The sequence below is a fragment of the Manduca sexta genome, chromosome 20 (genome assembly GCF_014839805.1).
Source record: "Manduca sexta isolate Smith_Timp_Sample1 chromosome 20, JHU_Msex_v1.0, whole genome shotgun sequence".
NCBI classification, from domain to species: domain Eukaryota; kingdom Metazoa; phylum Arthropoda; class Insecta; order Lepidoptera; family Sphingidae; genus Manduca; species Manduca sexta.
Window position 1 is genome coordinate 923,557 of NC_051134.1, and position 13,919 is coordinate 937,475.

At 34.5% G+C, this 13,919-nt stretch overlaps 1 protein-coding gene across 1 annotated transcript; it reads right to left on the reverse strand.

The window, feature by feature from the left end:
* Positions 1 to 155: 155 nt before the first annotated feature.
* Positions 156 to 13,646, reverse strand: LOC115444060 (calcitonin receptor-like protein 1). Its single transcript, XM_030169684.2, has 10 exons — positions 13,192 to 13,646; positions 12,975 to 13,109; positions 10,365 to 10,568; positions 7,882 to 8,053; positions 7,296 to 7,418; positions 6,774 to 7,033; positions 5,811 to 6,015; positions 5,025 to 5,232; positions 1,227 to 1,407; positions 156 to 969 (listed from the first exon to the last, which is right to left on the reverse strand). Exons 1-10 carry the CDS (start codon positions 13,252 to 13,254, stop codon positions 172 to 174), a joined length of 2,349 nt encoding a protein of 782 aa, XP_030025544.2. The 5' UTR covers positions 13,255 to 13,646; the 3' UTR covers positions 156 to 171.
* Positions 13,647 to 13,919: the final 273 nt, after the last annotated feature.

Here is a 13,919-nt window from a genome sequence, read left to right on the forward strand (position 1 = left end):
ATTTTATCAAATAATTTCAACTATTGCATCTTTACTGAAAATCTAGTTTTAATACTGACTACATTAACGATAATATTATTTATTTGGATATTGTGAAACAAGCCTTAATAGTTATAAATATTTTTAATCTATATATTTGGGTTAGGTACATTAAATTTCTAGAAAAGCGGTTTATTCATCAACAAAAACAATTTTGTCTTTATTTCCTCTATTTGGACACAACAGGTCGGGATCCAAATGGTGTACATCAACGTCATTAGTTGCAATATATTGCATTATTTCGTTCAGCATGTCTTCATTATATTTATATTTTATATCATCCTTTTCGTCAACTTCATTCTCTGAGTCATTGACTTCTACTGTATTAATAATTTCATCTGGATTGTTTTTAAAGTCGTTATTTATTGTATTATTTTGATCATAACTTTTTCCTTGAGCCTCTTTTATTTCTTGTAGTTTCGGATGATTTGGAAATCGTCTTTCTAAATATTTCGTTTCATAATCGTTCAAGGAATTGTTATAAACGCTGCTTGAAGGAGATGATACACATCGAATCCAATCTTGGCATTCTATTGAAATACTAGATGCATTCGTAAAGTTATAATAATCTTCGTTTTTGTAATTTCTGTGCGGAATGATTGCGGAATCGTTGTCAATATCTGAACGTTCTAAAGAGTCATATGTCCCATTATTTATATCATTTCGTATAGTTTCATACACTGGATCCAAGATCTCAGCTAATCGTTCACTTGCTTGTATCGATATTATTTCTGCAACGTGTAACTTGGGCTTTATCGTGGCATAGTGTTCTTTAGCAGTTTCTTCGTTAGTAGAATGTAGCCCAGTGCTGTAAGTTATTCGTCTCGAGTTAGGATCTGAGCTGGTTGGAGGATAATTTGAATCTCTTCTAATTCGTGATACGACAGCGTTTTCAGTTTTTTTATAAGTAGCTTTAATTAGAACGTGAACCTGAAATAAAAATGCGATAGATTATTAACGTCTACAATGTACACATAATTCATAAGCTAGCGTATCACTGTAGTCTATACAGTAATGTCTGTACTGTTCTGTACTGTAACAGGTTAAATAGAAATGTAACTCGTCACCATTTTGGGATAAAATCGTAAACCTGTTTGTACCATAAAACTTTCTGTTATTCCACTCTAAGTAAGTCAAGTTTCATAACTAATAATACGCATGATGGGACAAATGACGCAGATGCTCACCTCTTTGTTGATGTAACAATACAGCAAAGCAACAATAAATCCTTGCAAGCCCTCGACTGTATATGCTACGTAATAATAGATCTGCTCCCCGGTACAGTTGATTGTGTTCGGCCTAAATGCGGTTAGCAGAAATTGTGTACCGAACAACGGCATCAGAAATAAAGTTGCTTTTGTAGTGCTCCTGAAAAAAAATGTCTTATGTAATAAGGATAGAACGCATCATTTGCATTTTTTTTGTTGCTGACATATATAAATCATCTTGTTATGAACAAAGCTTAATTCATGGGCGTCGCCAGCTTCATATCAGGTTGAGCAATTCAGTAATTTTGATTCAAGGGAATACGAACATTTTTGCATAGGTACTTTACATAGTTTAACAAGTATATACAATACTAATACATTTATTCTAGGTTCACAGTTAACAAAAAGGTTAACTGATATGAAAAAACTCGCAAATTTCTCAATTCGGGTTATTACTTTTATACTGAGAAATGAGTGTTATGAGCAAATATAAGTAGTTGCAAATTATTTATCGATATTATTATCTGGAGTGTACATAATAATGTATTTTAATTTGGACTGAAACAAATAGGTAAACTTCATATAAGTCTCTCGACTAAATGAGTATATATGATAAAAACCACCTATAGCGGCTTGACTCTACAAGTAGAGTTCTAGACCCGGAAGTTCAATTTGTAAGAGATCGGCATAATTCTAGCAATCATCAACTACCACCACTCACTTAGGTCTTATATATTATATTTTTACAACTTTGTAGATACCCACGGGTCCGTATTAGTCACTAAAATATAAAGGTAAAAAAAAATATTCCACTGCGCTTGTCATCACAATGCTAAGTAATCTCGCTTGCTGATTACCGCAAAAAATTCAATGAATATTGGTTCATTTTATCGAAATATGGTAGTTTTACCAGACAGCTGTCTAATAATAGAAATAATAAACATTTAATTGTAAGCTATAATCTATGACTGCCACGGTGGCTTATTTGTATTACGATACGACTACAATGCTGAGGTCATGGTTTCGATCCCCTGGAGGGAAAAGTGATTTTGGGTTTTTTTACTCAGTATCAACCAATCAATATCACATAGGACGGATTACACACAGCGGAAAGTGTGCACAACACACATCTTTGCCTACGCCTTCGATAATAAAAGGTGAGATTGTGTGTGTGCGACAAAGCCTACAGTTTATTAGTGCATTTTCAACAACAAAATAAAAGATTATTCTAAATAATTATATTCAATACATCGATGCATTCAATTAATTCTAGAATAAAAAAGGTGCAGTTTCCAGAAAACATTGAAACATCAATTTATCATTATTGATTCGATACTAATAATTGGTATCAACAAATCGTAACAACAGGGGAATAACTTCCATCAGTCTATCACACTTCCTATTACAAGGGGACTAAGTGGATTATTCATGGGCATTTATTATCAGGACATTTATAATATAAAAAGCGGCGATAGCCTATTTGGTTGTGGAACAGACTGTCGAGACGAATGTCCGCAGGTTCGAAACCCAAGGGCACACACCTCTGACTTTTCTAAATATTATGTTTGTATCCCTTGTGAATTATCGCTTGATTTTACGGTGAAGGAAAACATCGTGAGGAAACTTGCATATCAGATTGTCTATAGAGATTGTGAGGGTATGTGAAGTCTACCAATCCGCACTTGGCCAGCGTGGTGGACTAAGGCCTAATCCCTCTCAGTAGTAGAGGAGATCCGTGCCCAACAGTGGGACAGTATATACTACAGGGTTAATATTATTATTTATTATTATATGCACCGTATTTTTGTGTTTGACTGCCTTAGTGACGTAGTTATAATGTGTACGCGGTACGAGTGCGGATGGCCCGCTGAGGTCCTGGGTTCGAATCACGAATTCAGTCAAAAATCGATTTTTCATCTAAAATGAATATTCATTTCGATTTTTATGTCCTGCATATCATACGCATTTACATGTCCTAATTTTATTTCCGCCGAGGGACATGAAGGTCTCTAATTTGATAATTCTTTATAGATAACATAATAATTTTATTACACCACTATTTAGAGTTCCTCGTATAATAATAATATAGAAGTGCATTTTATTTTATAATATGGCAAAGTGTAATCACAATTATACCTAAGAACCATATTGATCACTTCAACTCCCATCCAAAAATCTCACAACAAAATGTTTCCATATGTTTCGGGGCTATAGTGCCACAGACAGACGTACAGGTACACATCTTAATCTATATCTAATAATATAGCACTCCTTCAAGCCTTAGGGGCTAAAAAGTGTAATAGCTTTGTAATGAGTGATATTACGCTTTTTAACACCTAAAGCTTGTAAAGGGTGATTATGCTCATGCACATTAGTACCAAATTATAAGAAGTATCACATTACCTATATAGTTTTTGAAACATAAGTGTATGAGCAAAAACTATATGCAACTGCGTGGGTGGTGTAGTTCTATTGGGTGCGTGGTACGACACGGCTCAGAGGTTCCGGGTACTATACCAAGTCGACCAAAACGATATCCACCCATCATGGGACGCAACACACAGGCGAATAGTGAGTGCCCTGTCTACCCCTACTGCGATAAAGGCTTGATGTGTGATATTTTTACAAAAGCCATATTTATATTTCTTCCGAAAAAGGCGAGTTAGTTTGCGATTGCAGTGCATATGAAGACGAATAAAAAACTATAAATGTCCAAGATGCGGAAGAATTGCGTCAAAATAGTAGCATGTGACCATGAATAGTCTTATTTACCCCATGGGGCGATAAAAAAGTGAATGCAATATTAGTTATTACACCCAGAACTCCGTTTTCTCGACTTCTGCTCGCAAGTGACATTTTTATGTAGTTAAAACTATTGATAATACAACTTCAAATTGCTATCATCTGAATGAGTATTAAATAATAATATAACATTATTATGTCAGCGTATGTATTGTCGGGTTTATCAACTCTATTTTCATTGAAAGAGCAATGCTTTTATAAGATAATTAAGTACATACATAATGAATAACAAAATTTTAACTTCAAAAAGTTAATAATTTCTTATGCGAATGATAGACATTTAAATAAAACTATTACATGGATTTTATATTATTATTTTCGCCCGACGTATTGATGAATTTACAGCTATTATGGTCACAGCATGGATTGACGTGTTTATTGGTCATTCTAAAAGTTTAAATATAAAAAACCGCGATAAAATTCGTAAAATTGTTCCAAAACGATTTTTTTAATACGCTACTTTATGTAAATTTATACTATCAAAGACGAATTGTGAATCGCAGTTTTTTTATCGTCTTCCTAATTTTCAAGTACGTACCTACTGACTTGCGATATAATACATGACATTGACCCAAGAATTCTTGATTAAATTAGGAAACTAGAACATTCCCAGATAATGATGTAAGTAATAATTAAAATAAATTATTTATTATTATTAAGTAGTTGGTTTCAAAATGTACATATACAATAAATTAATTAGTTAGGAATCAGATTATCTATAGAGCATTGTATTATATTCTCATTACATTTATGTTTAAATTATGTTGGTTTTTTGTTTCATATTTTTTACTAATATATACATTTTACTATGAAGGCACTGTATTAAATTATAAATATTAAGTATAGCACGCAATTTTATTAGAACGGGACTACTATTTGTAAGGATTTTCATCATCAAATAATAACGAGTTCGTCTCACTAACTTACATAAAATCTACCCATAAGCTATTAGTTGCAAAAATATAATTTACTCACAACTGATTGGCATTCTCACTGTTCCTGATCTTCGTGAATAAGACCCTTAACACGTCGATGAAAAGAACCGTGTTCACTACAAGTATAGTGATCCTCGGAGCGTCCAGTATCCACTGAACATGGTCGATAGTGTATACCAGCCAGCAGGAATGGTTGTTGTGTACCGCCATCACTGCCGCCCAGGCTATTACCGGCGCTGTCGCTAAAGCTAAAAATGTAAGTAGGTATAAATAAATACACTTAACGTAGATATGAGTTAGTTGTATGGTGTATTTTACATCCGCTCGGATTGCGACCATCGTACATAAGGTTGTAAAGCCCGCCATAGTGGCCCACGTGTGTCGCGTTCCGGAATCAGCTTGCTTAATCCGGTTCCAACCGGCCGATAAATTGTGTCAACTGCAGAGTGGTAATTATCTGTCGTCAGTCGATATTCCATTGGCCCTATGCCACTTATCATCAGGTGCAGTGGGTTCACGTTGCCGTACTTGGATAAAAAGAAAACTAAATAACGATAATTTCAAACAACAAAGAAGTAAAAATCGTAAAGTTCTTCGTGAATTAATAATATGAAAATTAAAGTTGTAAGTACATATAGCTAGATTGTACGTAGAGTCAAATCATAAACCTGCCAACAACAACGATATTACTTTCTTTTTTATATTCATTATAGGTGTTGCTCGTGGCTTCGCCCGCTTTAAAAGTTATTATAAAAAAAACCTATCAGACAAACGGATAGAGTTACTGTCGCATATATATTAGTATAAATTCAGTGATTATACCAACCAGCCCCAGATCCATACAGCCATTTGATGTTTAGCTTTTGCCTGAAGACTGCGACGATCAGTCGATGTAAATAAATACCCTCTACCAACATGGCTATGAAGACTGCATTGGCGGCGACTCTCTCGGTTACAGCCAGCACTCGACACGCTAAGCCGTTTGTGGACATCACAGTGTCCCCTGTGCTGGTCAGTTCGCTGATGTAAATCTGGAGTAATGATGAGTGTTGGTTCATTGTTTAGTTATGAAGTTGTTGATTATGTATGTAATTTCAATGGTGTGTATGTATGTTGTAATTGTACACCTACATATATAGATTTCTTTTACATTTTATGCGCTGTAGTTACAGAATAGTATTATGGAATGACTGCAGTGCCAAGGTGTCTGGTTCGATATAGCGATATTGGGTTTTTCTATTCAGTATCACCCTGGAGTCTGCAATTTGTGCCCGATGTGGCGATAGGCCCGCCTCCTATCACATCATGGGACGGATACAGAAAGTTGGTGCACTAGTTGCGCTTCTGCCTAATGCCTACCCTTTTGGGGATAAAAGACATGAGTATATTGTGTGACATGTCCAATTAATTTTAATGTAAAGGATGTATATGCCATAGATTATATTAGTATTACTCGGACACCTAAAATTATACTACTTCCCAAAACTGAGAAGTAAGTCTATGAATCATATAAGTAAACCACTCACGATTGAAGCAATAAATGTGAAACATGTTATATCCACCGCAATCAGTAGTTTTGATTGAGCAAAAACTGTGATAATGATAAATTACTTATAGCTATTATCAAATTTAAAATAAAATCAATGAATCGTTGAAAAATGTTCAATTAACTTTAATGCCCGTATGCCTTATCATCTTCTTTATAGTCTGATATTTACATAACACATTCCTTAATGATATACGCAGTTACAATAAAATGATAATGTAAAAAAAAATAATTAAACTTTACCTCATTTCTACTGATGATCACCAGGATGTTTCTACAAATTATCGCAATGAGCAAGTTTCGATGCAAGGCCACTCGGGTGATGCGAAGTCTTTTGTAGAAGAAGAAGATGAATATCGCAGGAAGACATGAAGCGATGGAGAAAGCCAGCATACTTATGTGGAAACGATACCGGCGTAAAAGGCGAGGGGTAACGCTGCACGACCTGTAGTCTGTTTGAAGCGCCCATGTCGCATTCGCGAAGCATTCTTTACTGCTGAAATCTGATTAATACATCTGTTAACTATAAATAATTTCAATACCTAAGTTATCTACGTACCTACCTACTTCTTTCTATGAAAATCAATTGACTTACTTTATTTTGTAGCTATATTCATAAAGCATAAGAGTCTACAAACCAGATTGACATTCACAAAAAGCTTTTGATTCATCTAAAGTTGTATGTATGTATCATGTATTATAAGTTATGTAGCCTATATAAAATTTATTACATTTAATTAATGAATATGATGCATAAAAACTTACGATGGCATGATGGTCCTGAGTTGGAGTAGACGAATTCGGAACATATTTCTGTAGGTGTGGTATCAGCCTCAGCTGCCTGCCAACATGTCCAACCGTCGAACGTGGCCTCACATTGACCCGAATCTGAAGGATAAAGTCTGTTTCAAAACTTCACTAAATAATATTTCAACATAGGCTACCCTCCTGTAGTTCAAAAATGAATATGTTAATCGCCCTGGCAGTGCCTTGTCTGGGAAATCAATACTAAATTGTCTACAACGGGTAGTGTCGCTTACCGTTGAGCAAGTGAATAACTTACTTTAAATAACACTTAAAGTTATCTCTGGACGTTCGAGGTACCGAACATTTTAAAAAATCGCATTTAACATAAAAAACGAACACTTTTGACGTTACTTTTGATAAAAAGTGATCGTTTTTATAAGCAAAATTTCGCATAACCCTTATCTGAAAAAACTATTTTCGAAAATGTGTAACAACTACAACGAAAAAACAGGATGAAATAAGGATCGAAATCAAAATGCTCCAAGAACTTAAAAAGAATTAAGTACCTTCAAAATCAAACACTAGCAAAAATACAGTATATTACCTGTATTATTTCCACTGTCACCCATAAAATGACTGCAGCAGTCTCTAGCTGCGTAGAAGCATCTTGCCCAGCGACCTTGGGCAGAAGGAATCAACGCGTCATTAACTATTCTTGCCACTTCAGCCAGCCCCGGATCAAACGGGTAGCACCCACAACTCCCATCTTCTTTTGGCTGTAATAAACATATCATTGCTGTGGTAACTATTAGTTTATTTAGCGGTGGATAGGATTATTTAACATCAGGAGACCAGCTTGCTGGTTTGCCGAGCTAAGCCACACAAAAAAATTTTTGGTCCACTTAAAATCCCCTAAAAAAAATCTAAAGGCGTTTGTATTTAGGATGTATCTGCTTGAGGTAACTAGTAGTAATTGCTTACTGATTTGATATCTGAAGCACTTCTGAAAAGTTTATTCCTATGCACGCGCTTGTCGTCATTACAGAAACGCTTGGGACAGAATAATATACTTTCGCGCTACACTGTGTATGATGTAGGTTTTCCGTAAATTAGGTACTGGTGATTCGATGATCTCTACTAATTTCTTAAAAAAAGAAATGCCTATATCCGTGGTAATAAAATCCTGCAAAATATCATAATGAAACAAGAAAAAAAATCTACAGCGATTTGAATAATAGGATATTGAGTAGATTAAAATCATTTATAATATTGTCATCGATCATTAGTCATAATGAATTTGTTGTTTGCTTTGTTTTAAAACGCAAATTTTGGTAAACCGGCATTATGCATCGACTGATAGAGTTTATATACTTCTTGAATAATAATACGACTGCCTCGGTGGCGTAGTTGTATTGCACGTCCGGTACAATAGCGCTCTGAGGTCCTGGGTTCGAATCCCGGGTCGGGCAAAGTGATATTTGGGTTTTTCTGCTCAGTATCAGCCCGGAGTCTGGAATTTGTGCCCGACATGGCGATAGGCTCGCCCCCTATCACATCATGGGACGGAACATACTTGGCGAAAAGTGGGTGCCCTAGTTGCGCCTCTGCATACCCCTTCGGGGATAAAATGCGTAATGTTATGTATGTATGTATGTATGTATGAATAATAATATAATTATCGCAGTTTTTTTAAATAACATTATCATTAATTTTGTACGCCCATACAATTATTAAGCACTCTGATATGAAATCACATATATATTTTTTTGTCTCAAGTGTCCCATTATTTTAATTTTCTTCATAATTACTTACTTGGCATTAATAGTACGACATAACTTATTATAACTCTTTATTCTGAAATTATTATTTTAACATTTTTATATATATCAATGCTTATAAAAATATAAAAAACATTGAATCACTCTCCGACAGCGAGGCTCAAGACCCAAGCCCACTGGTGGCTTGGCTTAATGATTCAAAGTGAGGAATCTCCTCGCAATGCTTTAAGTAAATTTTATTTGTCAGCTATACTATCACACAGCTAATGTAGATAGTAGATACTCAGATTATTACTATTTTGTTTAGGAGCATAGACTGGAATGCGTATTTATGACAAGCAATTTTTACTCAGAAGTTGTGAAACAGAACGGTAGGCTTTCCAAAGTCACGAAAAGAATCTAAATTAAATTCGAAACATGAAGCTGATCAACACAAGTTCAAAATCAATTATAGTAAGCTCTATCTTCGTATTGTATTGGAATGAATAGGCTGTTACATTAGTGTCGTAGATAACAAGTAAATCACAGATGAACTTAAGTATCTACCTAGATATCTCTAAAGAAAGTAAAAGAAGTACCTAGATAACACCGTTATTATGCACACAACCTTTTTGTATCTCATTAATGGAACCCTTGTTAGCGTAATTTATTGAACAATAAAAGTAAAATTTTACATTTGCTTATGATGTCATGTCTCAATGCCGTGAGCACAATTTATTACTATGCAGTACCAGCTACTAAGTAAATACTAAAATTACAACTACAAATTGTAAAATTTAAAGTTCTCAGTTCTGTTCTACAGGGGTTAGGGACTGTTGAGGTTTGTATAGGCAAATACAAAGCCTCTTTTATAATGTAATGTAAACTGGCCGCGTAATAATATGTATCTTTTTGAATTATTGTATTTGGAATAAAATAACAATGTACTGTTATTAAGCGATGTGTACTAGTCTAATACGGTTGTCTAACGTGTTAACTCTATTAAAATATAAGTTCCTATTCGACGGAAAACCTTGTTTATTTTCCACACTTACTCTGCAAGGGCGACTCGAAGCCCAAGAGGGACTTGGTCCAATGATCGCTCGGAAAACACTGTATTCCCAAATGACGCTCATACAGAAGTAACTACGAGTTTTTAATAAAATCTCTCATGACAGTTAGTAAACTAAACATAATCTGCCACTACTTAAAGGGCTTTAAGCTCAACCCTTGTGACATCATAAGATGGTATAAAGTAGATGCACAAGTTACGCACTTCCTATACTTTTGAGGTTAAAAGCAGTGAGTATATCATCTAAAAAGTACTTACAAGTTCCACACACGGAGCATACCAATTCCCATAGAAACAGCCAGCGGTCAGGTTGATAGGGTTGAATCCGCCTTCGTAAAGGAAATCTGGAGTAAACAGCAGACAGCCTCGTCCAGCCACCCATCGGAATACTTGCTCGTGGTATCGTACATTGCGATAATTACATGCCTTTCGCACATCGGGAGGCACAATATCTGGAGGTTCCTGCAAGTAAGAAAAATAAATTTACGTTATAAATACATTTTCTAGTTTTCAAAACAATAGAGGCAAGTAATCAAATGGTTCCACGACAAAGATCTTAAACTCCTTAAACTTCTTAAACTTATGTGTAGATCTAGTGGAACCTATTTACTTAAGAATTTTTACGGCTAATAAAGCCTACTCTTTGCAATTTGTATCAGACCGACGTGCCGAAGCGCAGGTTTGTACTGCTTTACAATGGTAAAGGAAGCCCATGTCAATAATATTTAGGTACTATAGATACGTTATGTACTACTTAGGTTAACTTACTTTCTGTATTACCACGATTATATTTTACTAATCTTTTTGCTTAAGTTTTTTTTTACTTAAAATATGCCGTTTAAAATAAAGAAAGATATATAAAGTATTTAGCTTTTTTATGTTCATCTTTTTATGCTGTTTATTCTGTTCTATATTAAATGGGAGAAAAACGATCAGCTGTTCATCAGAAATTGAGTCAACACCGCCCATGTATGCGTATAACGAAAAAGAATATGGAAAGGAACGGGGTAACTAATTCCGGTTATCCCGCTATAACCGGAATCACGTCACCGTTGCCTCATCACATCAGTTTATTCTAAGAATGACGCATCCTTCTGGTCAAACCCGAACATTCATGTAGACTAAACTCTTACCCACAAGCATATCCCTAATAATTACAATTAGAATATTATAATATTCACTGATGTAGACTATATAATTACGTCATCGTCAATCGTTAATCTTTCTAGTAAAGCCAACGGAACATATCGATGACAGCTTGATTATCAGATTATCGGGAATGATTATGAATCAATTTTGCGTTCTTTCATTACATGGTCAATTTGCGACATTTTGCGCTTTCGCATTCGAGTTGAGTATCAGGAAGTAGTTGTTAAGTAGAATACAATAGGCGACAAGAAGTAGCCCTGGCATTAGTACCTTGGTTATATGATGATGTATAAAATGATTATAGAGTATTATATAAGTGTGGGGTAGAGTTGTATACATATTCGTCTACAGCATTAATGGATACAGGGAATGCTACTTTTTAATGTAATAGTTATAAGTTGTTTAATATAATTAAACTATTGGTACCTCAGTGGCTCTCCACCGTCACATTGTGAAACGGAACATATTTGATAAAAATTGAATGCCTCGGTTGCACCTCTACCTATCCCTTCGAGGATAAATGCGTTATGTGAGTTAATTTTTGTTGTGTATTTTTTTTGCTTTGAATGACGAGACGAGCTTTCCGTTCGCCGGATAGTAAGCGATACGACTGATCATTAACAGTAAAAACACCATAAAGCACCTTGAATTACAAAGTATTGTTTGATATTCCACTGCGGTCGCCATCCTGAGATATGAGGTGTTAAGTCCTACTATGTCCAGTAGTTACACTGACTACTAACGTCCTTCAAACCGGAACACCAGTGAAATAATATAGGATATCAGAAAACAAGAAAACGGGATTACAAATCCAAATAAAAATTGCACACCAATAGAATCCCTGAATAAGGTAAAAAGTAGTACAAAGCCTTTTATCAAGATAGGAAAAAGATATAATGGTTTACTACAAAATAATGCGTCAGTATGTTTTGATTCTTTTATTGTGAATAAAGAATTGATTGCAAGAAGGGATTGTCCTATTATCAATAACCGGATCATACTTATTTAGATTAAAGAAACTACGAAATCCTCGAACCACTATCAGATAGTCTTGATATAAGATTCATTATTCGACAGTTGGAGAGGATTTTGATCTTTGATCGCTATGTTACGCAGATGCAGCTACGAGTAAAACTCAACTAACAATTAAACGAGATAAGCTTGTGTATATAATTGCCAGAAAAAAAAAATCAATGTTTATGTATAAAATGGATATCATATCAACATAATAAGAATACAATAGGATATTATGATCTTATTCTATATTTCAACGAAATGTTTTTACATGTTGATTCACTGAATTCATACACATATATCATTCACAAGTAGTAACTTGTGTGCATACTAACGCCTCTTTAAATAATAGTGCAGATTTATAGCTATAAAAAAACTGAGTGAATTTAATATTACTTTAATATACCTACTTTTAAGCTAGTAAGAGTTTATTAGAAATATAATGTTAAAGTTATGGTACATCTTTTTATTTTTTGTTTTTTACCTGGGACAATCCGTTTACGGTTTACTGTTGGACTCGTTGGTATAAACCGTCCTACGTACCAAAACCTTGCCATTTGACTCTCTCTACCTAATATTAAAGGTCGTGGGCTACACAAGGGCATTCAACCGCAACCAAAGTTATAGGATATTAACTTAAATTGATGATTACGTTGTTTGCAAGACATTTTTTTAACTAGTTACCAATTTCTGAAAAAGGCTTACCTCACAAACATAGATATTACGTCTCTCGCAGTTTGGCTGGTTAATCAGAGGTATTGCGAGCCGAGAGTCACGCTGATGCCATTCCTCGAAATCCAGTTCTACAGGATCAATCGCATCGTCTAACCAACAGTCCACCTTGAAAATATCAACACTAGGTCACAGCTATCAATAAAATTGTATAAAAATTACTATAGTCATCTGTATCGCTATAGTTTACCTGAGTAATATGTATAAAACTGCATAAAATAATAATATTAAATATTTCGTTAAGTCCAAGCATTTTTGAAAAACACACTGCTAGGAAATTGGAGCATAATGAAACACATTAATGAGGAAACACTTTCACCAAATATTGTTCACGAAACTAAGGCACAATTAATTTGAAGACACTTTTGCACCAACCGACGTGTGTTCAAGACGACAGCATCAAACATTCCGACGCGGAGAAAATCCATAACAGCTTTTGTCAATTGTCTTCATCATACTGTATTTTGATTCGTGGCGACAATCGAACTAATAATTGCGCTAAACAATCCGATGTTTACAAATTATCAGCCTCCACAATCTAAAGATATCTAAAGATTAATACATATGTATTACGCTGTGATTGGAGTGAATAAATTCGTTCCAAGTTTGATATCGCTAACAAATTGCGAGAAAGTAATTTGTGTTTAATGAAAAATCACAAATACAATATGTTTGCGTCATTATCTTATCACAAATGTGATTTTTTATTTTAAATATTAATCATCAAGATAACTTTTCAATAAAGATTTCAACATTATTTTCAACAGGTAACGGGTATACCTAATCTGTTATCAGAATTCGGGATTACTTCTAATGCAGTATATTAATATATACGTTAAACACTGAATTTTTACAAACAAGCATTATAAAGAGTAAGTAACTTCAGCCATATGTTTGTGATAGGCGCAGTCTTGGAAT